Source organism: Gekko japonicus, unplaced genomic scaffold (genome assembly GCF_001447785.1).
Source record: "Gekko japonicus isolate JY-2015 unplaced genomic scaffold, Gekko_japonicus_V1.1 scaffold2143, whole genome shotgun sequence".
Lineage (NCBI taxonomy): Eukaryota > Metazoa > Chordata > Lepidosauria > Squamata > Gekkonidae > Gekko > Gekko japonicus.
This window is the reverse complement of record NW_015167598.1, coordinates 260,653-275,365: the sequence shown is the minus strand read 5'-3', so window position 1 is coordinate 275,365 and position 14,713 is coordinate 260,653. Positions and strand designations below refer to the sequence as shown.

General features: G+C 47.1%; 1 protein-coding gene across 1 annotated transcript in view; it reads right to left on the bottom strand.

Annotated features, from left to right (window-relative positions):
• Window positions 1–9,237, bottom strand: part of ADTRP (androgen-dependent TFPI-regulating protein) — a 53,294-nt gene extending 44,057 nt beyond the window's left edge. The window contains exon 1 of the mRNA XM_015413988.1: window positions 9,100–9,237. Coding sequence (XP_015269474.1) covers window positions 9,100–9,237 — 138 coding nt within the window. The remainder of the gene's footprint in view (window positions 1–9,099) is intronic.
• Between the last annotated feature and the right edge of the window lie 5,476 nt (window positions 9,238–14,713).

Here is a 14,713-nt window from a genome sequence, read left to right as displayed (position 1 = left end):
TGCTCCAGCAGAATGGTGGGGCGGTGGCCCATCAAAAGTTTCGTTGATGGGGTTTGGTGTCATCTGCTGAGTCAGGAGGAAGCGTGCTAGTCAGAACTCCCAGTCTCTATCTGTGATCCGGCTGAGGGCTTCCTTTGCGGTGTGCACCATTCGCTCCGCTTGCCCGTTGGTTGCGGGGTGGAAGGGTGCTGACCTCACATGCCAGATTAGGTTCCTCTGGAGAAAATCCTGGAACTCTGCCAATGTGAACGCTGCCCTGTTGTCGGAGATTATCATGTCCAGCAGTCCATGGGTTGCAAAGATCTGGTGCAGCATGCGGATGACAGTCTTTGCAGACATGGTGGTGACAAGGCTAATCTCCAACCATTTAGAGTAGGAGTCCACAGTGACCAGGAATATCAGTCCTTGGAAGGGGCCAGCGAAGTCAATGCTTCCCCTTCTATTTGCCAAGGAGTGATGGGGCCGGATGCCATGATCTTAGTTTTTTTGATGTTGAGCTTCAAGCCCACTTTTGCGCTCTCCTCTTTTACCCTGAGCAAGAGGCTCTTTAGGTCCTCTTCACTTTCTGCCATTAGAGTGGTATCGTCTGCATATCTGAGGTTGTTGATCTTTTCCCCAGCAATCTTAATTCCCACTTGTGATTCATCCAGGCCAGCATTTCGCATGATGTACTCTGCATATATATTAAATAAGCAAGGTGACAATATACATCCTTGTCGTACTCCTTTTGGGATAGAAGGACAAGTTCTTTTATGGATCAAAAACTGGCTAGTTCATAGAAAACAGAGAGTGAGTGTAGGTGGGCAATTTTCTCAGTGGAGGGTGGTAAGCAGTGGGGTACCGCAGGGATCAGTACTTGGTCCACCGCTTTTTAACTTGTTCATTAACGATTTGGAGATGGGAGTAAGCAGTGAAGTGGCTAAATTTGCGGATGATACGAAGTTGTTCAGGGTGGTGAAAACCAGGGAGGATTGTGAGGCACTCCAAAGGGATCTGTCAAGGATGGGCGAGTGGGCATCTACATGGCAAATGGGGTCCAATGTGGCCAAGTGCAAGGGGTGGTGAAAACCAGTGAGGATTGTGAGGCACTCCAAGGGGATCTGTCAAGGATGGGCGAGTGGGCGTCAACATGGCAAATGGGGTTCAATGTGGCCAAGTGCAAGGTGATGCACATTGGAGCCAAAAATCCTAAATATAAATACACATTGATGGGGTCTGAACTGGCAGAGACTGAGCAAGAGAGAGATCTTGGAGTTGTAGTGGATAACTCACTGAAAATGTCGAGACAGTGTGTGACTGCAGTAAAAAAGGCCAATGCTATGCTGGGGATTATTAGGAAGGGTATTGAAAACAGATCAGCCAATATCATAATGCCCCTGTATAAATCAATGGTGCAATCTCATTTGGAATACTGTGTACACCTTAAGGTCACCACACCACACCTTAAAAAGGATATTATAGCTTTTGGGAAAATGCAAAAAGTGCAGAAAAGGACAACTAGAATGATAAAAGATCTGTAACACTTTTCCTATGAAGAAAGGTTAAAGAGCTTGGGTCTCTTTAGCTTGGAGAAATGATGGCTGAGGGGTAACATAATTGAGGTTTATAAGATTATGCATGGGATAGAGCAGGTTGAGAAAGAGGTACTTTTCTCCCTTTCTCACAATACAAGAACTCGTGGGCACTCCATGAAGTTGCTGAGCAGTCGGGTTAAAAGGAAGTCCTTCTTCATCCAAAGAGTGATTAACACATGGAATTCAGTGCCACAGGAGGTGGTGGTGGCTACAAGCATGGACAGCTTCAAGAGGGAATTAGATAAGCATATTGAGCAGAGGTCCATCGGTGGCTATTAGCCACTAGGTATAGATAGGGACTCCAGGGCAAGTGATGCTCTGTATTTTTGGTGCTTGGGGGGGGGGGATCAATAGTGTGAGGGCTTCTAGTGTCCTGGCCCCACTGATGGACCTCCTGATGGCACCTGGTATTTTTGGCCACTGTGTGACAGAGTGTTGGACTGGATGGGCCGTTGGCCTGATCCAACATTGGCTTCTCTTACGTTCTTATGTTCTTAAGCAGAGGAGTTTCTCTTCTCACTCACACATATTAGGAAGGTTCGAGCACTGTGGCTCCATAACAAATCTGGGGACCAACAGCCAAGTAGAGGAGGAGATTTACTCTCCTGCTGGACCCCAGTATGGATCTTGACTGCTCCACCACCTTCACATCTGTAAATAAAAGCCAGGCTTGCTGGGTTTTTTAAATGGCTCTGGTGTTGGGTTGCCAACCTCCAGTACAAAAACTGAGGGTCGCAGTGCTAGGAAGATATGGGAAAAGAAATGACTCTGTGTATAGTAGACGTATGCTAAAGGTAGATCTATTTTGTCCTTTTTATTTTTATTTTCTTAATTTTTCTATAAAGGTAAAGGTTCCCTTGCTCGAAAGCCAGTTGAATCCGACTCTAGGGTTGCGGTGCTCATCTCCGTTTCAAAGCCGAAGAGCCAGTGCTGTCCGAAGACATTTCCGTGGTCATGTGGCCGGCATGACTAAACACCAAGGTGCACAGAATGCTGTTACCTTCCCACTGAAGTGGTACCTATTTATCTACTTGCAATTTCTTGCTTTCGAACTGCTAGGTTGGCAGGATTATACTATTATATAATATACTATTATATAAATATTGGTGTCAAGTATTACCAAACAAAGGTTCACCAAAACAATACGTCAAAGGGCGGGCTTACTCTGTGTTCAAACATTCTAATAGCACCTTGTCAGTTTCACAATCACTAGTCCCACCAGTAAATTACTAGAGTCCTCTGGGACCAGTGATTGTGAAACTGACAAGGTGCTCTTCCAAAATAATGTAAACCTGCACTTCTTGGAGAAAAATGTCCTGTCCAATGTTCCCTCTAAGCTGCGGAGTCTTGTGAGCAAAAATCCTACTTTGTGAGCTACTGGCATTAAAGTTGTGAGCAAGTGATTTGGCCACTACATAAATTAGTTTGCTCTGGAGCCATCCTTCCTGAGCTAAGACGAAAATGTGTGAGCTGGAGGCTAAAGAACAGTGAGCTAGCTCACACTAACTCAGCTTAGAGGGAACATTGGTCCTGTCCCTTTAACAGAGGCTCGATGATAGGATGTTATTTACCACCATGCCGTGAAAAGCTTCAACTGCCCATTTCCACACATTAAATGGACAGGATAATTTGGAGATCTCTCCTAATTTGCAGATCTATCCTAACTATAGACCAAGATGGGTAGCTGTGTTAGTTTGTCTGTAGCAGGCGAAAAGAGTAGGAGTCCAGTAGCACCTTAGGTAAAGAAGGTAAAGATTCCCTTGCTCGAAAGCCAGTCGAATCCGACTCTAGGGTTGTGGTGCTCATCTCCGTTTCCAAGCTGAAGAGCCAGCGCTGTCCGAAGACTTCTCTGTGGTCATGTGGCCGGCATGACTAAACACCAAGGCGCACGGAACGCTGTTACCGTCCCACCGAAGCGGTACCTATTTATCTACTTGCAATTTCTTGCTTTCGAACTGCTAGGTTGGCAGGAGCTGGAACCAGAGACGGGAGCTCACTCCGTCATGCAGCACCCGGGTCTCAAACTGCTGAACTACCGACCTTCCACAGCCTGCAGTTCTGCGTCTTAACCACTTGAGCCACCGCAGCACCTTACAGACTAACAAAATTTCTGGCAGGGTAGATACTTTCCTGAGTCACTTGCTCACAGTTCTGTTAGTCTTTAAGGGGCTACGGGACTCCTACTCTTTTCTATCCTAAGCATGTCTGCTCAGACTCCTACTCAGGTCTATTTGATGGGCCTCACTTCCAGGAAAGTGTTCTTAGGATTGCACTGTAAATCCATAAGGCTTGGACCATACCTGGGAAGAGGAACACCTTTACCCCCCACCCAGACCATTCTTCAGTAACGGATATTCATCGATCACATTTGGAAGAAAGGGTATCCTGGACTTACTAGGACAGGTCTGCAGTTTCTGGAAGTCCATGTTGTTATCGTGGCCTTCGTCTCGATTCGGTGTCTGGAGTAACTCTATTAATCCACAGAACATCTCTTTATTTTAGAATGTAAATTGTGGCTCCGGAAGAAAAATGCCCCAACATAAGAAGGGATTTCTTGAATTTGAGGAATGGGAGAAATCATTTGTGAATCAGCTATTACACTGATTTGTAAATTGCTCTGTGTATCCTGACAGATTGCATGTCTGGATACCCTGTACATACACAGGCTGACTGAAACTCTTCTGTGTAAGTAAGCCCAAAGGCACTCTTTGTCATTGTCTTACACACTTTTGTCAACATGATTTGCCCTGCTCAAGCTTAGAAAGCATGGGACATTGGAAATGACGTCATTCCCTTTTCCCATAAGTGTGCCCAGGTGATGGATATTGAACGTGTATAGTCATGTGACAATGATTTGACATCTTTGTGTGTATTGTTATTATCTTGTTCATTATTTGTACTACATAAAGGGAAGCTGCCATACTTAGGTGCTATACATACAGCCATTGCTTTAATTCTCTGCTTTTGTTGTTCTATATTCAATTAAAACGACTTGTATTAGTTTTTCAGTTTCTATATTAACCTTTGTCTTTTGTCCATTTTGATTTGTTTTTCTCCGCCTTTTGGTTACCTAATTCATTTAGGGCTGGTTGTTTTTCCCTTCATTTTTTCCCCTTGTTCATTGGAAAAGATAACAAGTGTGGGAAGGTGGTGGGAGTGTATTTCTGATTAGAAGCCCAACAAAAATGAATCTGCTATCAAAATATTCCAGCAGACAAATCGTTTCTTTTTCCATGCACCATGCTTTAAAATACCCTGTGTCCACTTAATTTTGAAAAAGGGAGCTGTAAATGGGAGATGCTGAAAAAGCAAATTGAGATTTGGGATGTGGACTCCCTGTGCATCCAAAAGTAGTGTTTTTAAAACCACAAATTTGCTGGACAAGGAGGCAACCTCAGCAGGACATATTTCTCAAGAGTTACAGTCACACGCTAAAATGCTTTTCCTTCAGTGACTTGTGTTACAGCCAAAGTGCACTCTGTATGTGCTCGGTCATGTTTCCCAAGGTCCAAAATATGAGAAAGATGAAAGCAGCATTTTATGATATAGGTCCTGTTAAAACTGCTGTACTCTGCTATACCCTGAAAGAGTTCCTCTCACCCTTTTCTTAAACTGAATACACAGCCGGATGAAGTGACAGCTGTGTGCTTGTGATGGGAAATGTTACACCAGTAGAAAAATACCTGTTGAGGGGTAGAGCCTGGGGAGGGCAGGGTTTGGGGGTGCGGAGGGACCTCAGCAGGGTATAATGCCATAGAGTCCATTGCCAAAAGCAGCCATTTTCTCCAGGAGAACTGATCTTGGAGATCTCCAGGTGCTGCCTGGAGGCTGGCAATACTAAGGGGAGGGCCAGACCTATACATTTGAGGGGTAGAGCCTGGGGAGGGCAGGGTTTGGAGGTGCGGAGGGACCTCCACTGCCCAAAGCAGCCATTTGGAGATCAGTTGTAATAGCTGGAGCTCTCCAGGTGCTGCCTGGAGGTTGGCAATGCTTAGGGGAGGGCCAGGTTTGTTGAAATACATCAATGAGAGAAGAAAAGAAGAGAGCAGAGATTGGATTTCTACCCCGCCCACTCAGAGGGGCTTACAGTCTCCTTTCCCTTCCTCTCCCCACAACAGACACCCTGTGAGGAAGGCGGGGCTCTGAAGCCATAACGAGTTTATATTGATGTGCCTCAGCCATATTGGCTGCCTGGAGACCTGAGCTGCTGATCTGTTCCGTGATACCAACCTGTAAATAAATAAAAATCTTCAGTGTTTATATGCAATTCCTGCCTCAGTGATCTCTTTGTTCTTGCAAGCCACAGAACTTACCTCATGGCAGCGATCCCAAAGCCTGTATACTTGCTACCTTTAGAACAACTGGTAACTGAGGGGAAGGTTTATCGTTTCAAACAAACCTAATTCCCCCCAAATTATAGGAGGCCGTGTGGGTCCCCTCAGTTGGTCGAAAAGGCCAGTCACAACACCCAGTACTCGGCACACAGAGATCATCACACACATTATAGCATATTAATTGGTCGGGTTCTATAACGTTTAAACATTCAATGTGTGCTTGTAAATATGCTATTTATGCCTCTGCAGTATATACACAGGAAATATAATTCCCTAATGCTGTAGATTGTTTTACATAAAAATCTTTACACATTCTAAGTAAAACTTTGTCTTAAAGGCATTTCCTTCCAAAGGAGAAAATATTTCATAGCATTTTTTTTTTTTACTGTTTCCCCAAATTTCCAATTTTTCCATTGGAAAAACTGAAAACCGTCCTTGGAGGCTGAAGGTGGATGCTCCTCCTAACCCTCCCCCCCCCCGCCGCCCTGGTTCACATTTCTCAATGGCACTGGATGCTTTTTTCCCAGGTCCGCTGGCAACTCTAACTACTCACTATGTCTTTTTGTTGTAATTATGGGATGTGTAATGTCAGGGTTTGCTGTGCTTGAGAAAGGTTCCTGCATTTTCTCTCTTCCACAGCAAAATATTCTGATTCCTCTGCACTATTTCTCAGTTTCCAGGATTTCTTAGACACATGCTTCAGATTCCTAGCAGCAAAGCTAGGCTGTTCTTATGGATTTTCATTCACTGAATTAATCATCAAAGGAAGAGGCCTGTCCGGGGCTAGCAGATCAATAGTGTGCTTCAACCGTCCTGAATTCTCCTGTGCTCTTTCTGATTAAGAAAGCCTGGCTCTGTACATGTTCAAAAACACTGCATAAGCTCCTTGCTCTCTCTGCTGATTCAGAGAAACAACAGCCCGAATTTTTGCAGCGAACTTCTCTCGTAAACTGCGCTGATGATGAAAGGCATATAGTTAGTGATAGGACACATGGCTTTTATGCCCGAGCTATGAGTCCCCACCCTGTAGGGTTGCCAGGTCTGGGTTGGAAAATTCCTGGAGACTTTGGGGGTGGATCCAGGAGAGGGCGAGGTTTGGGGAGGGGAGGGGCCTCAGCATGGTACAATGCCATGGGGTCCACCCTTCAAACCAGCCATTTTCTCCAGGGGAGCTGATCTCTGTCAGCTGGAGATCTGTTGAAAAAGTGGGAGATCTCCAGGTCCCACCTGAAGGCAGGCAACTCTACCACCCTGTGTAACAACCAGGCGTGAGTTGAAAGTTCTCCTCAGTTCCCACATGCACGGCCCATGGCCCATGTGGAGAATGGGATTCAGGATCACCCCCACCACCTTTTGGCCAACCTGGAATGGCTCTGAGGGATGCTGTTTCAGGTGGGGAAGATCACATGGGAGGGAAGGCTGAACCTTTTATCTCTGTGTGCAGTGGTCCCAGTCTGAATCAGGCACCACACACACACACAGTTTGAGGAGACCCCCCCCCCATTGTCTTGTCTCTGCAGAGATTAAGGTGGGATAGAAATGTTTTAAATTGAGAAGAGAAATCAAGTCATGTTTAATTGTTGCACAGGGTGGGGGACTGCAGAACTCCATAATGCGTGAATTGGCCAAGCTTGCCGTTTCAGATGCAAGAATGCAAAAGGGAAGCCTGCTTGGGTCCTGAGAGAACTACCATCAGTCAAAGAAGATAATATTCGGCTAGATGGACCAGTAGACCAGCTCAGGAGAAGGCAACTTCATAAGAAGAAGAAGGGGCTGGATTTATATGCCGCCCTTCACTACCTGAAGGAATCTCAGAGCTTACAATCTCCTTTCCCTTCCCCTCCCCACAACAGACACCCTGTGAGGTAGGTGGGGCTGAGAGAGCTCTGACAGAAACTGCTCTTGAGAGAACAGCTCTGAGAGAGCCATGGCTGGCCCAAGGTCACACCAGCCGCTGCATGTGGAGGAGTGAGAACTAAGCTGCTGTCAATCTGTTTTCCTTGCTCTGTAGCAGTGTCTGCATACTCCTATACGCTTCTTGCTAGAGCCTCCTAGATCAGTGACCTTCAACGTAGCGTCCACCCTGGAGCCCATTTGCTGCTTCTTCAAAGCATCTCTTCCCCAGAGCAAGGAGCCAGACCTGACTTTCTTCCACCTCACTGGAGCACAGGTGCTACGGAAGAACCCAGAAGGCATCGCCTTTGTGTGTTCAGCGAGAACCCATTTGGAAGCAGCTGCCTCCATCTTAGGGGGATGTTTGGCTTGAGACTTACAAACATTTCACAGTTTGTTCCCGTGCTCCATGGCAGCTATTCTTGGCCTGAGGCAAAGGTGCACCCCATTGGCAAGCTGGTTTACCATGGCTCTTCTTTCTCTTCTTTATTAAAACGCTCCAACATGTACTATATAAGGCACGGACACTCTCGAAACTCACATTAAACGGAATGCAACAGGAAGAAATAAAGTTTCCATACAGAGTCCATAGAAAGAGGCTGGAGGAAGAGTCCAGTAAAAGGGCTGTGCTTTCCCCCCTGGGGAGCGGCTTGGTTACTGTCTTCTACAAATTAACAATGGAGCACAAAGTAGCCACCAGAAATCAGTATAAACTCTCCAATGGGGAAGGGGGACAAGGCCACAAGACTGCCTGTCAGCTAGCTGTCATTTTACAGGTGCACCTTCCTGTCCCTTCCTGACTGTGGCGCTACGGCGCATGCTTGCTTGCTTGCTTTGCTTTGCTAGCTTGCTGTAAACAGCGATAGGGAGGCTCTCTTGAGACCGTGCAAACTGGCACTGCCAGACTGGGTTATCTGGCTAACCTTGAGGAAGAGGGAGGGCTTGTGTTCCACTGTTGGTGTGAATATTTCTGCTCTCATGGGGCACAGAGACTCTCCCGTTTATTATGTAACCTCCCGCCGGGAGAATTCCCACACACGCGCTTGGATTTCATTTGCTTAGCCATTTGCAGCATCACACTATATGAAGGGATGCATCCCCCCCATTGTCATTCCTAACAATATCCCTGTAGACCATGGCAACAGACCTGTAATCAAATAAAGCATAACATTTCCCTGGAATTATGTGTGGAGAGTTGCTTGCTGTTGACCCTGACAGAATTGTTAGGAATCCTCTCTACCCCATTGGACCGAATCTCTCCTGAACGAGATGAGCGGCCCCGGAGGGGCAGGGGTTACCCCGACAACCACGTTGGTGCTTACACCGACCACCACGGTGGTGCCAGTGATGGTACCCACAACGGTGCCCACCATGGCCCCAACCACAATGGTCCCGGTGGTTCCCACTCCAACAACTTCGGGAACAAGGGCGTCCATGATGATGGCCCCACAGATGAAGCAAGCCCCGGAGGGCTGGTGTCAACCATTGGTGGTGCCACACCTCGGTTGGCAGTATCGTTCATCCCAGTACACTTTGGTCCAGGGGTGACCTGCTGCCACAAAGACTGGGACTGGCATTTGGGGGACTCTACGAAAACTACCTGGTCGATGCTGAGAAGTCGGAGTCGGGACAGTATTTTTGACTCCCGGTCGAGCTCAGGGAGCTTCGGAATGACCCTGGGTAGACCCATCACGTTCCCTTCGAGATCTTCATTAAGTCCGGGGAGGGATGTGGATGGAAGGCTAGATAGCCTGGAACTGGACTACTGCAATGCCAGGACCACGGCCATACAGCCTGGAAAATCTACAACAGTTAATGAACTCCGGCCGTGAAAGCCTTCGACAACAAATTAAAACATTGATAAGATATTTCAAACAAAAAGATGGCGTATATTAATTTGTTCCATTACAGACTGCTGGCTGCTTTGCGGGCAGGGGAGGAGAAGGTAAAAACACATATGGAGAGCAGCTGGGGCAGAAAGGCTGCCGGCTATGATGGGAACCGTTGCTCGCCTCAACCAAAGGCCTGGCGGAACATCTTTGCCTTACAGGCCCTGCGGAATTGCATAAGTCCCACAGGGCCCTGATGGTATTTGGCGGGGAGTTCCACCAGGTTGGGGCCAGGACCGAACAGGATCCAAGCCTGTATGTTTCCACATGCCAAAGAAAATGACTACTGGTAGCAAACAGCTTACAAGTTTCAGTGTACCAGCTTCTTTTTTAAAAACAACAACAACAAAGATTTATGCTCACTAAAATGCAGGGCATGGTGGAGTAGCAGCTACAGGGGCAAAGAGATATATCCCTGCTTGACCTTCCCCGGCTCACACAAATGCAGTCAACTGGTCCTGACTGCAAGACCGAATAAGACGTTTGGTGACGTTTTGCACAAGTAGACTGCTGCCCTGTACTCCCTGCTGTGGGCTGACAGAGGGCAGATGTATGCGCTTCCTTCCTAAGTGCATTTTATTTAGTTGATTTTACTTGATTTATACCCTGCCTGTTCCCACCGTGAAGAAATGTTTTTTTCCTTTGGAGTTCAGAAATGAGCAAAACCTTCGCTCTGAGTTCTAAAAGGTTTTTTCTCGCTCTCTCTCTGGGCAGTAGGGTTGCCCGATCCTACCTTGTCACCGGCAGGAGGATTTGGAGGGCGTTCCTGGAGGGGGTGACATCCCCGATGCGATGACGTCACCTGGAACCTCAGAGGACCTGCAGCCCGGAGCAGGCCCATTCCACCGCACCCCCGATGGGGACCCAAAGTGGCTTGCATTTTTCTCCTCGATCCTTTTATCCCCGTGAGGTAGGCTAGGCTGACAGTGTGTGAATGGCTCAAATCCGGTAAGCTATACATACACATACATACATACACATTCAATTTATATACTGCTCCTTCCCGAGGGCTCGGAGCGGTTTACAGAGACATTTTAGACCTAGCTAGGGCCACAGTGCAAGGGTGTGTGTGAAATGCCTACCAGGCACCCAAGCAGCGGAGTTCTGTTGTTCTTTTCGGCTCTTATTCTATTTCGATGGAGTCTCGGCGAAGTTCTTCTTCCCACAGCGACTCCTTCTGGGTTGATCCCCACGGCACACGGCTATGAGACAGTTGCAGCGCTGGTCTCCGTCCTATTGGCTCCGACCACGCCACTTCGTCTCGGCGCCGTGTCTCCTGAGCCAATCACCGCCAGAGTCGCTTGTCGTCCATTTCCGGATCGCTGCCATGTTCCGCCAGACCGCCGCTCATCTCCACTCGTCTCCCGCCACCTCCGCTCAGCCGCTGCCACACACCAATCCGTCTGGAGGGAGGGTGCCCCCCGCTCTCTAAGAGCAGGTATCCATTTATCTATTCGCCTAAGGCTTTCGAACTGCTGGGTGGGTGGGAGCTGGGACAAGGACCGGGAGCTCACCCCAGCCGTGGTGGGACTCGAACAGCCTTATGGCTGCTCGGTGATAGACTTATTCCAGGCTTTTTACAGCCTGCGCCACCGCTCTATCATGGAAGAATGGGGATTGGAACCTGGGTCTTTCAGATCCTAGTCTGGCATTGCAACCACTACACCACACTGTGTTTCCAAACACTCGCAAGCTGTTTCCCTGTAGAGGAAGAGTGCCATTTGGCAAGGACGGCAGACTTCATGTGGCATTGAAGGCTATATCTGGGACTGGCAACTGTCCTCTTTATCAGCCGAACACTCCTTGTGCTATGCACATCCATGACCTCGGCTATTTTTAGATCTTATGTCTCTTCACCTTCTCATTTGCATTAGCAATTAGAAGAAGAAGAGATTGGATTTATACCCTGCCCTTCACTACCCGAAAGAGTCTCAGGGTGGCTTACAATCTCCTTTCCCTTCCCCTCCCTACAACAGACACCCTGTGAAGTAGGCGGAGCTGAGAGGGCTCTTTTGAGGACTGCTCTTGAGAGAACAGCTCTGAAAGAACTTGTGACTGACCCAAAGTCACACCAGCAGCTGCATGTGGCGGAATGGGGAATCAAACCCGGTTCTCCCAGATTAGAGTCCGCACTCCTAAACACTACATCAAACTGGCTCACTGTGATCAATATGATCAATGTACTTGTATGAGCAACACCCTGATAAGCGCATTTCTGGACCTCCCAAGGTTTTGGGGGTGGGGCAGTGGTATTTCACCAAACAAGGAAAGGGAGCCTCAAAGGATGTTAAACAAAAGGATTCTCTTTCTTGTAAGTAATGGAACTGCTCATCCGAGAGACAAAAAGTGGTCAATAAAATTTGCCTCCAGTGAAGGATATACAATACTTTAATCACATCAGGCAAGATAATTTAGAACGTCACTGCAATCAAACAGAAGTCACTTTATTTAGCATCCTTTGAGATTTGCCTCTTTGGTAGTACCTTTCCTTTCCTTTACTTTCCTTTCCTTTCCTTTCCTTTCCTTTCCTTTCCTTTCCTTTCCTTTCCTTTCCTTTCCTTTCCTTTCCTTTCCTTTCCTTTCCTTTCCTTGGGGTGTAGCAATATTTCCAGTGTAGCATGTTAGTTGCAAATGTGAGTGTTATGACAAAAATAATTGTGCAAATTTTTCAGAATCCTAACAGGCTATGACATTTTGTAATCCTTTTCTTAAAAAGAAAAAGCTTAAAACCCTCTCCGTTTTAATATTTATCCGTGCATATTTCTCTAAAGCCCTTTCTTACTTTACTGCTCAAGTGCAGAAGTGCCCATGGAGCTCTTTTTAAAAATATAATAAATACATCAGGCATCAGCAAGCGTGTCTTACTCTCCCCCCCCCCCGGCAACACCCTCCCAATTCATGAATGTTGGCTATATTGCTTTGATCCTATAAAGTTCTTCTTCTTCTTTTTGGAGGCTGTGCTTTCCAGTTTCCTCTCTTCAGAAATGAAGCCCAACCCACATCTCTTCTAATTAAAACCAAAATGTGCTCACATTATGTCCCCTGAAGCGAAGCTCCCCCCCCCCCATACACACTCAGCATGGGAACGGGAGAGTGTGCTTTTTGTGATTGGGGGTGCCAAAGCAAAACACTGTGCGTGCGTGGGTGGGGGAATTCTAGGTTTTCGATGGCCATAACTCATCTCTTACAGCACGGAAGAACTTCACTGCCACCTAATGAGTCAGCCGTGTTAGTGGTGGTGGTGGTGGTGGAAGGTGCAGTCGCTGACTTATGGTGACCCCGTAGCCTTTTCAAGGCAAGAGATATCCAGTGGTGGCTTGCCACTGTCTGCCTTCGTATCACGACCCTGGTGTTCCTTGGAGGCCTCCCATCCAAACACTTGCCAGGGCCGACACTGCTTAGCAGTGTTAGTACTTTGTAGTAAATACATTGGGCAAATCAGAGCACTCCTGCTAAAACAGGGAGGGTGGAGTGTTACTTTCTGCTATCCTATTTCTGCAAAGCTACATGGAAGATGGTTCATTTAAAACTCTGGATGAATCCAAATGGGAATATCAAGGCAAAGGTCAGAAGGTCCTACAGGTTGGATGTTCTGAATGTACTTTCCTCATGGGTGAAAGTCAGTTTACATTTCTTATTGGCAGGGGTGCCCAGAGCCACCCTGGGCCCCCGGACAAAGATTCCATCTGCCCCCCCCTCATGTGACCCTGATCAAAGCAAAATATTATCAGGGGAGGGCTTGGTTTTTAGGTCAGCTCCCTGCAAAAAGCTTATCCCGTACAGGCTTCCGTGATACCCTGGTTTACTGGTTCCCAGTCTTTTCGGGATGGTGACCCACAAGCCAAATTGACTTGGTAGGGTGACCCATCCAGGGCTGACCCATGGTTTTTGGACCCTTGGCCAGAATTTCCCAACCTCCGGCTCGCACCTCTTGCCCTCCTCTTGCTTTTCCATGCACTGAACAGCTCCTTTTTAAAAAAAATTGTTTATTTATTTGATTTCTCTTCTACCCTTTCCCGAAGGCTCAGGGTGGATTACAATAATAAAACAACAATTGCATATAAAAATGCATAATATATAAGATGATAAAATCAGACACTGGCCATTCATAAATAATCAATCAAGTATAAAAGATACAAAAAAAAATCCCTCAACTCTTCAACTCCCACCCCCCTTCTCCGGCTACTACTGTGAAGTCCCTGGTTGCCAGATAGATTCCCCCCCCATTGTTGAAAAGGGACTTGGAAGGCAAGAATGTGTGAAGATGACAAAGCAGACCCCTAGCCAGGATTTTGTGGCTTGTGGGGCAATTATTTTTCTGGTGGAGCTGAAGTTCTCAGTGCAGATCTCTAAACTGCAAGCTGTCAACCACTTTAGATGACTGTTCTCGGCTGCTGCAAGTTAATCACTTCTGCCAGCCTAAGCAACAATTCTGAGAACAAGCCGGCAGGTGGGAGGTGGTGATGACATCTATAGTCAAGAAAGCTAACAGGCAGAAAAACTCCCTTAAAGGAGACCAAATTCTTGACACAGAGTTAGAAGGTATCCTAGAGGTCACCTACTCCAGCCCCCTTGCTCAGTGCAGCAATTAGTCAACTATAGCACCCCACTGTGCTTAAAGGAGCGCACACCTTTAAAAAAAAATGTTTAAAATGATTGAAAAAAGCATTTATAAGAGAAATTCTTGTGGGGCTGTGCCTTTACGAAAGGGGGGCGCGCCCCCCAAAGCCCCACCATAGCTACAAGCCTGTAACAAGGAGGACAAGGAGAGAAAGGATGGTGCAAAGGGTGGGTGTGGTCATTAGGGGGGACTGGGCCTGCAACCCACTGGGTTGGGAAACACTGCCCTAGTTCAAACCTGTGACTCCTCAATTAATTTAAATCAGATTCAAATGCCCCCTTTCCCTATGATTGCTCTGCCTCTGTAGTTAACAGGAATGATGGTTGGCTGCAAGAGTTTTAATCCCTGACTGGTCCAGTAAAGATAGAGTCAGGTGGGTAGCCACGTTGGTCAGAAGCAATA